The sequence below is a fragment of the Embiotoca jacksoni genome, unplaced genomic scaffold (genome assembly GCF_022577435.1).
Source record: "Embiotoca jacksoni isolate LCO1_2020_lvr unplaced genomic scaffold, fEmbJac1.0.p SCAF_63, whole genome shotgun sequence".
In the NCBI taxonomy this organism is placed as follows: Eukaryota; Metazoa; Chordata; class Actinopteri; family Embiotocidae; genus Embiotoca; species Embiotoca jacksoni.
The window spans coordinates 370,542-382,500 of NW_027185418.1; the positions used below are offsets into that span (position 1 = coordinate 370,542).

At 43.2% G+C, this 11,959-nt stretch overlaps 1 protein-coding gene across 2 annotated transcripts in view; it reads right to left on the reverse strand.

The window, feature by feature from the left end:
* Positions 1-552: 552 nt before the first annotated feature.
* The window catches only part of bbs9 (Bardet-Biedl syndrome 9), a 164,277-nt gene continuing 152,870 nt past the window's right edge, over positions 553-11,959 (reverse strand). For both annotated transcript variants that reach the window (XM_069174989.1, XM_069174987.1), the window contains one exon: positions 553-3,890. In XM_069174989.1, coding sequence (XP_069031090.1) covers positions 3,601-3,890 — 290 coding nt within the window. In that variant the 3' untranslated portion in view covers positions 553-3,600. The remainder of the gene's footprint in view (positions 3,891-11,959) is intronic.

An 11,959-nucleotide genomic window follows, 5' to 3' on the forward strand; every position in this document is an offset into this window, starting at 1 on the left:
ATCATCTGACGCTGCGGCTCCGAGCATTTTAGCATCTTTAAGCCAATTGTTTTGGTTTTACGGACATCTTTCCCGTTTTGCTTAAATCTTAGTGCCGGAAAAAGTCCTGGATACTTCCTGCCCGGCTTCAAACAGCAGACAGGTGAAGTTAAACATTAGGTGGTGAACAAAGTGGAGAATTCAGCTGCTTTCTTTCAGTAACACTTACTTTACTGGTGGACAGAAATTGGTTGTTGTTGTTGTTGTTGTTGGTGAAAACAAACATGAAATGTCTCAGAACGATGATTTACTTACGGCTTCTGTGCAGAAGGAAGACGATCCAGTGCAGAAGTCTGAGGGAAAAATTACTGTTAATTTACTGATACACGACTTCCGACCTGGAGGGAACTTAAACTGGCAGATGACGACTTCCGGCCAAAAATCATCGGGATATTCGTCCTGCAGGCGTTTGGATAAAAATCCGACCAGAAAAGATTCAGGCGAAAGTGAACTTACTCGACGTCGTCTCCACAAAAGCGGAACACAAGACAAGACATGCAAGGAAAACACATGGTATGTACACGTATATTTTGTAAACAATTACCTTTTACCATTGATAATACAGTACATCACGAACGGAAGGCTTTGATTACTTACAGTAGATAACTTTTATTACTAAATATTTCATAAATAAGGTTTATTTCATATTCATCCTCTACAGGTTGCACACTAGTGACAAAGTGCAGAAACTGTCCTCTGGGAATGAATCGTGGCTATAAAAGCAGACTCAGAACAGGAGCCTGGTAAACCCTGACAACTAATACAACAATTACAAAACCTAGTCTACATTACAAACATCCAAAGTAGTCTGAGACGGTAACGTGTTGTACCTTCTGTCCAATGGGAACCTCTGAAACATCACAGACATGTCTAACTCTCCTTGTTGGCCGGGGACGGGCTGGTGCTAGTTCAAGTTTGATCTGTTTTGACCTCTTCTAAATATCGCCATCGGATCGGTCGACAGTCGCTGCAAAACAGGCGTCCGTTTCACAATACAAGCAAAAAAACAACAACAACAACAACAACAACAAAAGTTTCCCAGTGGACAGAAGGGTTGAAATCGGTCACCCGGACATGACTTGTAGGGAACTTGTGGTGTAGTGCAGAGCTGCTGGGATTGTCGTCGGTTGAACTGGCACAGCGTCTATGGCTGAAGTCAAGAAGCTTCATTTCTGGCAGAAATGCACCTCAAAGCTATTAAACATGCTTCTTTAGAGGATATTCTAATTACACGTAGTTAATGTTGTAATATGCATTAACTAACTGTTAATAAACAGTTAACTTGTGTGTGTGTGTGTGAGTAGTCATTTATTTATTGTGCTACACATGCCAATAACTTTTATGGGAGCTATTAAACAATGAATGAATTAATACCAGTTAACAAATGATACAAAAACATTCGTTAACTGTTTTTATTAACACTTAATAATTTAATCAATAACACCTAAAGTATTTATAATTTGTGAATCAATATTTCTTTGTTGAATGCGATTATAAAATGACTATTTACACATTAGTTAACCGTTATCCACCTGGTAGTTAATCTTTAGTACAGCATTAACTAGTGTTAATTAATGTAGTATTATTGTAAAGTGTTACTAGTTTATATGCGTCTATGACTGTGCGCGTCCGAAGCCTTTCACACAAATCCAGTATCACAGGATTTGGTTTGTAATCAGTGAAACGAGGATGTTCGTGTGTGTTTGTGACAATATTTGTGTCTTCATGTATTTCAATAATAACACAGAGTTTTTCATTTTGGAAGAAAATGAAACTTAAAAAAAACCCTGCTTTTTTTTGGTTCAGTTAATGTGTCCAAGTACATTCCTGTCTATCTATCTGTTGTTTTTTTTAAACTTTGTTGATGCATATACAGTGTGTTGTAAGTCTGATCATTACAAGAAGCCAGGACACACGTCCACATCTCATACTGCATGGTACACTCGTCAGTCTGTGGATGTAAGATTTCTTTCTCAGCAATGTAATTATCTATTTATATCCAGTTTTTATGAAAGGATTGGTTAACCCAAGTATATATTTTGATATATATTCTTTTTTTTCCTCACTTCCCCCTCTTGGTATCTAAACATGCAGGCAATTTTGGTGTGATAAGCCCAGGTTGGGAAATATCCGACTCTTTGAATCAATTTATAAATAAATTAATAGAATTCAGTCATCGGTCTACGTGGGATCTTTTTCCAAAATAGGTGCACCATTTCTGAAAAGACCTGAAGCTGTCGAATTTGTGAAAGGGACCCGTCTACTCTGGCATTCGTGCCTTTTTGGATAGTTTTTGAACCACCGCTCCCAAAACACCTTTCTGATGTTGGCAGAACTTTCGCTTTTTCCTTTATCTTTCTTAAAACCAGCGATCCAACATTCGCACTAGCTTCATCGGTCTTTTATCATCATTTAGTACAACGTGAAGTTTATTCTAACACCTGCACGTATATGTATTTGCTGCTAAAAGGCTCTCGGAGCACCACTTATGCTCATTTTATGAGAGCATCGTGGTGAGGAGCTGTTTGAAGCAGCCTCCCCTTTGCAATATTCTCAAAGACGAGCAGAAAATCTGGGGTGCCAAACTGCAGGGATCCTGATTTTTTTTTTTTTTTTTCCAGGAACGCCCTTCTGTTGGTTTCCATCTTACAAAAACAGTCTCAGGTTTGACCCCGCAGGCAGCAAGTATGTGCCCATCAGCCGCCGCATGTCCTTGAGTGTCCCAGATTTAACAACAACAACAAAAAAAAGAAGCTCTCTCTGGAGGAGGTCAGAGGGGGCGGCAGCGGCTGGAGGATGTGGCCTCGATTTACCCGGAAGCAGCGAGGTGGCTGGACGCGGCGGGGACAATTTTATTCTTAGCGGGCAGGCGGGGGACGACTCCGACGGGGCCCGGTGCCACGCGAGGGGGCGAGAGGGCGGGTCCGACGTCACATCCAGAAGCGTGCGTGGGCGGGGGAGGTGGTTTTGGGGCCTGACTGGGATTAGGGAGGTGCAGGGGTTGTGGGTTCGACTGCTGCTGAGGCAGGACGAAGAGGAGGAAGAGGAGGAAGGTAGAGAGTCAGCGAAATGTCTGAGGAAGAAGGAGGAGGAGGAGGAGGAAGATTTTGCCTTCGTCCTCAGTCTCCGCGGGCTCAGACCTCACCACAGTCGCCCAGCGCGCACACACACGCACACGCACACACACACACGCACACACACACACACACACACAGGCGTGTCTGTGTGTGTGTGCGAGGATCAGCTCTTACTGGACGATCTACTGTAAATATGCGTCTGGGAGGAAATGGCTCTGCTTCTTCTTTACTGAGTATATTTACACATAAATATACAGTATATTTACACATAAATATACTGTATATGTCGAGGGCATATGTGAGAGTGTATCTGCGTGGTGTCGACTTACGCGGTCTCGTACATGTTTACACGTACACTGTATATACATACGTTGATAGATACGCGTACATGCGCGGATGTGTACGATTGTTTAGACATGTTTGTCGTGTTTTGTTTACGCGTGTGTCTGGATGCATATCATGTGAGCTTATTGCACCGCTTCTGTTAGCCCTCCGCCGCCTCGGGCTCCTTCTTCTCTTTCACTTTTACAGATGACTTCCTGGATACTTTCTTGTCCCCCGACTCCTTCACTTCCTTTTCTCTGTCCTTCTCCTTCTTCTCCTTCTTCTCCTTGGAGGAAGACGTTTCCTTCTTCGACTCCTTCTTCTCCTTGGACGATTCCTTCTTCTCCTTCTTCGCCTCCTTGGCGGACTCCTCGGCGCCTCCTGCTTCGTCTCTCACAGCCGCCTCGGAGGAGTCCCTGGACGCCGCTTTCTTGTCTTTGGAGTCTTTTTCTGAATGAGCGAAAAGAATATAAAGAGATCGTTAACACGCATGTCTCTACATATGACTAAATCTGTCTACTTATCTACTTCTTATCACTGATTTATTCTTTTTTAAACCATGCATTTTCATTTTAGCTGTCTATGCAGACACGGCCTAACACCAAGTGGCAACGTCTCCCATTGGTTTGTGAACGCCGATATAAGCCGGCGCCATCTTGCTGGTTCAGGAGCGGTTTGGAGCAGGAAGTGACCACATCTGGACGAGCTGGGGAGGAGCCAGCGGTGGATCTGACTGCAAACCCGGCGTTACTATGTCCCGCCTACCGGTAGCTGTAACCTGACTGCACCACAGGCCTGTCAATCAAACAGACACGCCCCCAAAAACACGGCTTTTCCAGCTTTATTTTCTGTTATGACGGGATTATTTTCAGATGGACCGCCAGAAAACTAATAAGGAGTGACTATAGCTAACAACACCGAAATAACGTGGAATATTTTTTTATTGACTTCCAATTTCATGAGGGAAGTTGAGTGGCAGTCTACGGAGCCGGAGCCCTTTTGGATCCAACCTCTAGTGGCACTCTGTGGTATTGCAGTTTAGGGCACTTCGGCCTCAGCCTCATTTTACAGGCACGGAAGCCACGTCCACTTTTATATGTGGTTTAAATGGATAAATCTGAAAATGCTTGAACACTTAAGTTTTTGCAAAACAATGACGCAAGCTGGTCCAGGCAAAGGTGAAAGCTTAAAGTTTGAAAGAAAGTGAAGACATTTTTTTAATGTTGCTTCTAACTTTCTCGCATTTTAAATGACAACTTAAGCGAATGCACACTTGTAGTTACCCACAAACGAATCTAGACTTACATAGATTTTTCATTAGAAAGATTTGACCCTTGCTGTCCATCAGCTTCAATGAGCAGTCACTAAATGACTATTTCATACTTGTTCTGCTGTCTGACAACAGAAACAGAAATAAATGTGTAAATGAAGAACAACTATATCGTGAATCTGAAACACAGTGGAGGTAATCACATAAAGCAGGAGGTTCAAATATTCATAAAGCAGATGTTAGCTCCAACTGGACAGAGAATTAAAATGAAGGGATTCCACCATTTGCATTTTTTTTTTTTTTTTTTTTTTTTTTTTTTTTACTGTTTAGGTGATGTGGACAGATTTTGGGAGACGTCATCTCTCAGAGACAGACGGCGAGGTGAGAGTTAGTGCTCCGAGGGTTTATGAGCCACAGACCGTCTTAACGTGCCACGTCGGATGGGTCGTTATGTTGTGAGCCGGTTAATAAGGAGCGAGAAGGATTATTCACCGAGGTTTCCGCGGTCAGATGTTGTTTTGTTCTTCGACAGACTGATGCAAACACACTGCGACCCTCAGAGGTCTTTAATATGTAGACAAATTGAGCGACAACAGCACCTGTTGCATGACAAAGGACCCCCACTTAACCAAAGTTGCCCCCTCCTCTCCCCCACTCCTGCCAACACACACACACACACACACACACACACACACACACACACACACACACACACACACACACACACACACACACACTCCGCAGTCCCGCCTCGTTCAGATCTGGATTGACTCTGATAAGATGATACCGGGACTGTTGTCTGCCAACAATGAGACGCACCTCTTATCTCCATGAGAACTAAGAGGGTTTAGAGACTGGAGACTGCAGCCTGGCATCTCACTGTGTGTGTGTGTGTGTGTGTGCGTGTGTGTGTGCGTGTGCGGAGACGACAATACAAGAGCCGCCTCTGAAAAGTATCCGCCTGTGTCTACGTGTGTGGATGTATCTGTCTTTGCATGCACGTGGTGGAGACTGCAGGCTGCGTTCACAGACTCCAGAGAGAAGCTCTAATCAGACAGCTCATCGTCTAGGGCTTATAGAGAGGGAGACTCTGGTAGAGTGTGTGTGGAGTGTTGCGAGGCAGGCGGGTGCCAAACACTGTCCTACTGTATGTAAAAAAAAAAAAAGACACAAAAAGCTGAATATACACCGTAGTTTTTATATTGAACTTTAGACACGTTCTATGAAAATAAATAAATAAAGTTGAATTGAAAAAAGGGTAAATGATTCAATTTGGCCACAAATCAATCATTTTCTAGTTTGCATGTCTAAAATATTTGCACAGTGCTCAAAGGAGGCATTTCTGCATCAGTTTATTTCCTCTTTTTTTTTTTTTCTAAACTTGCTCACATGGGATGGAAAGTGAAAAAAAAAAACCCCGGTGAAGATGATTATACATCACTCGCATCCAGGTTACATTCTGCAGCTACATTAGGTCATGCCTCGGGGATTTAATAGGTGCTCGCTGTGAAGGTTCATTAAACCACTCGTCTCCCCGCCCACCTCGGGGGCAAATCAACTTGACCACAAAAACCGTGACCGTAAAAAAACGCAGGCAGGAGTTCTGTACACGCGGCTATGTACAAAACACAAACGCACTCACTCTGTCGGTGTGACACAGCAGCACGGAAACCTACACGCAAACCTATCTGCACACACAGAACAAGTGAGAACAAATATTTAGGAAACACACGAGCAGAAATATCCAACCGCAAATTGTTTGTGCCAAAGTGCAAATTTACACTTTGACATGCAAATCCTCCTCCTCCCTCCCTCCCTCAGTGGCCTTTTACAGTCTGACATGAAAGAGCTGCTGGGTGAGGGCGTGTCTGTATCCAAGCAGTGAAGCTCAAGAGAAACAAATACCAGAGAGAGAAAGTGTGCGTCTGTGAATTTGCCTCAATCTAAGTACAGAACATGTCTCTGGAAAGAAACCATGGCAATATGTGTGGATCGCTGTTTTTATGTGTCTCTTAGTGATCATGTCATTGCAGAGTGTGTGTGTGTGTGTGTGTGTGTGGGGTATAATCCCGTAGCGACAGTCAAATCCAGACTGGATGCTAACTGTCTGGTTACCACCACACACACACACACACACACACACACACACACACACACACGCACGCACGCACGCACGCACACGCACACACACACACACACACACGCACAATCCCCCGAGTCAGCGCATCACTCTCCTCAGCAGCTGAGCCAACAGAGTTTGTGTGTGTGTGTGTGTGTGTGTGTACATCTGTTATGTGCGCAGTGTTGGATTTTATTTGATGGTTAAAAACACACAGTGACTCGAAGTGCCCAGTAGCTCAACTTACCCATTATAAGCTCTCTTTGTATTCGTGTTACATTTTAGTATAACAATCAGTCAATTTTTAAGTCGACTTTTGTCAGACAACATTTCAACTCTTTGTTGGACGGATTTTTAGCTTCGCAAGAACCGTCTCATCGGTAACTGCAGTTTCTACACATAAATGTATCTGTGTTAAATGTAGAATGATTAATATTGGTTTATAGATGTCAGCCCTGGGCGTGTGGCTGTCCTCTAATCTAATGGATATGACAACCAAATCCACTGTGTACTGTTTAATGATCACATCTTACAAAGGCCAGCCATGGAAAGCTGATTTAATGAAATCACTTTCAAGTTTTGAGGTTAAAAGTTCCTCTCTGACCACGGAAAAAGCAGCTAATGGAAAAAATGTCACAATAAAAAAAAAAGAAAAAAAAAGAATGGACAAATAACATCAATATTAGCTGTTTTGAAAACCAGGAGCAGAGAAGCATCATTTCAAAACAAGATTTTCTGATTGTTTTTCAGTTGTTTTTTTTTAATTGTATAATTTGTTGGAATAAAAATCCCTTTAAGTGTTCTGACCATCAGTGTGAACATGAGTTGAACCTGAAACCTGATCCTGGTAGCGGTCAGGTCTAACACCTGGGTCAAACCACTCTGTTCGGTGTCAAGAGTTCAGATTTCTAACCCCAATACTGTCCGTTCAGATTAACGCGGACGGAAAACCTGCCGACACACTCTGTGGTCTGATGGCAGGTAAACAATCGTCATTCGGTGTGCGGGTCAAAACCAGGCCCGCTCGGTGTCAAAGGTCAACGGTCCTCGCCTCTTTGGCTTGTTTTCACGGCACAAACACGACATAAACGTGAACAAGCTGGAGCCCCACGCTCCGTTTGAAGCTTTTTCTTTTGCGATTAAAAAAAAAAGTACTTCGCAAGATCGTAGCAGAAAATCTGAAGCGTATCGCCTTGAGACTTAAATTCTCCGTATCTAGCCATGCAGACGTACGGGTATTGAGATGAGTGTTATGTCACCACAAACACAATTCAATTCACCTCCGACTATATGAATGAAGGCAGAAATCTGGGATTCCTCACAATTCGAGAGATAAGTGGGAAAATATTCTTCTTTTTTTTTTGTGAGTCAATTTATCCAGTGCTCTGCTACTGATGAGTCAGCAAAGCAGCAGCCCGGTGTGGTTTCTCCAAAGATTAGGACACTTTTAATCTGGGATACATTTTTACAGGTCTACTTTCTCAAAAACAGAAGAAAAGTTAAAGCAGTTTTGTGTATTTATTGAACATATAACCAGCTGTTTTATTTTCTAGAGAAGTGCAATTCGGATGTATGTGTGAAGTAGAACGTTTTACAGTTTAAAAAAATAAACTTGCAAACACTATTTACTAAAAACCTCAGACATATCTTTGGCAGTTCTCTGCTGCAATTTGTCGTTACTTATCGGTCATGATAGACACTGTTACTGATCTATCTGCTTTATAGCTTTATAATGTTGGCCAATCCATCACAACAGTTTTGTTGCTTGTATTGTAGTTTTGTGGTGCTGAATGGACAGTTCCCAAAAACATTACTTTAAATGTATCTTTCAATTTGCTGCAATATTCTTTGCTGCTGTCACTGGAGTACTATTTTTGTTGGTAAAGTACTTTATTCCTCGAATATTTATTAAAGAAGTTTGAGCGTTTTCAGTTTTTTTTTTCCTCATTTTGTCTGTCTCTACCTGTCAATCACTTTCTGTGCGGTGGTTGAATGACGTAAATTTTTTTTAAGTGCACCTTGATTTCAGTGATGTCGTTGCTTTTGTAGTCAGATCTCGAGTTTCTCGGTTGTTTTTTCGATCACAGAGGGGCAGCTCCTTACTAAAATTGTTGATGGAAAAAGGAAGTCAGAGCGAATATGAGTTCTGACGGGAACGATAGAGGATATTCTGACACGGGACCTTGAATCTGTGTAGCATAACACACCTATATAACACTACCTGTGAAAACGTTCCATGTACTTGTATGTCAAGACCAGTTTTCCATCTCCCAGAGAAAAAAACATCGTCCCCTCCAAGGTTTTCGTTTCTACTCTCCTGGCAGGAAATAAAAGTGTGTGTGTGTGTGTGTGTGTGTGTGTGTGTGTGGGAGTCGTGTCGTCGGGGGAGCGGTAGCAACGAGTCCATAAACATTGACGTTGTAAGACAAGATGGCTGCTTCCCTCCTGAATGGAAATCCGAAGGGGTCAGGTCACATCTTGTCAGTCTGCTACTTCAACAAACTAACAAAGTGGAAGTCTGTAGACTAAACAGTGCGGAGGCCGGTGCTCCACATCGCTCCGAGCCGCTGGGATGGAAGTGACGTTAAGCCCTTTTCACGAGGGACAGGAGCTACCTGGAAACGTCTGGTGGTTTTCGTCAGGATTAACAATTCGACAGCACTTTTTTTTTTTTTTTTTTTTTAAACCCCACGTGAATCTGCTGCAGGCACGTCTGGATGGGATCTGTTTGAGAGGAAACCGTGGTTAATGTAGTTCCTTTACGCTGCACATCATTGGTTGCAGAGAACGATCCTTAGGGGAATAAATCTATTATAATATTGTTCTCCGAAATTACAGAGGAGGTGTTTCATTTTAAGGAACACGCTTTTCAGCAAGAAAAAAAAAAAAGAGAGAGAAAGAAATTGGGAAATCACCCCGCTCATGCAGAGCCTGCCTTCCCTCACGACACGAGTGCCCGTGTGTGGTTTGTTAGTAGGTGCTGTATGTAACTGAGGTCTCCTCCAACCTTTCCATGTTTCCATATTCATTTTAGAACATTTTAATTTGAACAAAGATTGTTTATTAGTCCATTGTGGTAACTTCACCTTAGCTGTATGAATATTATTGTTTTTTTTTGTCATGGAATAATTTTTTATTTTTTTGGTGTATATATATGTATTACTCATATTTGGGTTTGTGGTTGCCAGTTCAAATCCCATGGTAAACTGTGGATGGGAAAAGTGAATGAGTAACAGTCAGTGAACACCCAGCTGCTGCAGAAGAGCTGCTTGGTGGCACCGGGCCGCTCTCGGTGCTGGAAAAGAGCAGGGAAATGTCACGTTTCAAAGACAGGAAGGCTCTAAATGCACGACAACCAGGGGGTTTAAAGTTGGTCTTATTTAACCAAATAAAGTAACAAAGTATAAAAAAAAAAAAAGAAGAAAGAAGCGAAGTGATAATTCTGGAACGGGTGAGAATAGGAACAAAAACGCAAAATGACACGTTAAAAAAATCCGAGAACACAAATAGCAGAACCCAGGTGACGAGCAAAACACTGACTCACAAAGACGGAGAGCACACGGACTAAACACACCAGGGAGGGAAGGACAACGAGGGACAGATGAAATCAGGGCGGGGCAGACAATCAAACAAAAGCGCAAGGAAGTGACATGAGACAAAGGTGAGCAATTTCAAAATAAAACAGGAAACCCCAAAACCCAGACGAACTAAAAGCCGACAAGGCTACAAAACAGGAAACCCGAACTCCAGACAGAAAGAAAGACTACGAAACAGAAAAGAAGTCCAAACCGTGACGGGATCCGAGTCCGAAGGAAACTTAAAGGCTGGTTTTCTCTGCAGTGTTTTTGTCTTGGATATTTCACTCTTGAAAAAAAAAAACTCAAATTCCAAAAGACCTCCACTTTCTTTACCGAAGTACGAAACAGCACATGTACATCACAAATTACATTTACCCGGTATGTGCACAACACATGACGTATAATGTTAAGTAATCAATGGCTAACATGGCCTCACAGAAAGAACCGTCCTCGGTTTGATTACATGTGAATTATGTCCCTCCGACACTTTGCCTTTCACCAAATCATCTTCAAACCGCTCCGACGACGTGACTCTTAACGAGCTTTCATCAAATGACTGTCGTCCGCTGGACTTTAGAGGGCAACACTTGTTTGTTCCTCGCGGAACAAAAACAACAAAAAAAACCGCAGCAACAAAAGCCAGCGCGCCGATAAGATAAGGAGCGCGACGCTTATCTGCCCCGCGTTCAAAGCCCACATGTTCCGCCTGGATTCACATGTTAGCGTCGGATCGCGGGCGCTGCATTCATCTGCAGGCAGCCGTAGTCAAAATAGAGGAGGCCGCACAGATCGCCCGCATCCCCCCCCCCCCCCCCCCCCCCACTCCCCTCCGACCTCGATCAGCACGGAGGACGCTGCAGCTGAAAACCTGCCGATTCACAGCATCCGCAAAGAGTGTGTGTATGAAAACGAGAGAGAGAGAGAGAGGATCTGCCAAAAAGGGCTGACTGATTGGATCTGTGGTGTACTGTGCGTCTAAGAGTGCCCATTTGAGAGTGTGTGCGCCCGGTGGGATCATACGTGCCTCTGCGTACGTTTGTGTGGTCCAGACGAGGCGGTCGGACGGGACACAACAGAATAACGGGAAGTTCTAAAAACAAAGCTGTGTGGTCGACAGCGTGGAAAATGACAGACAGGGTTGTGTGACAGAAAGAGGAACACGAACACACACACACACTAGCAACACACATGAAACAGAAAAAGAAAGAAAGAGCGGGTCGAAACGTGGTAACGAAACTCACTGAATAGACTGACACTAAAACTCACGCACTCAAGATGATTTGCATTGTAACTTCTCTCTTATGCTACAAGTCCTGTGTTCTGGTGCATGATAGCGTATTGTTTGCTTCAATGTATAAACGTCGTGCACATTGACTTCATATAAAAGTTGGACGTAGCTTCCGGGTCTGAAAAATGAGGGGGGCGATTTTGCGGAAGTGCTTTAAGCTGCAATACCACCGAGTGCCACTAGAGGTCTGGCCGTCCATTTGAAAATAATCCCTCATTAACTATAAAATAAGCTTCAACAAGCCGTGTGTTTTTGGTGGGGGGC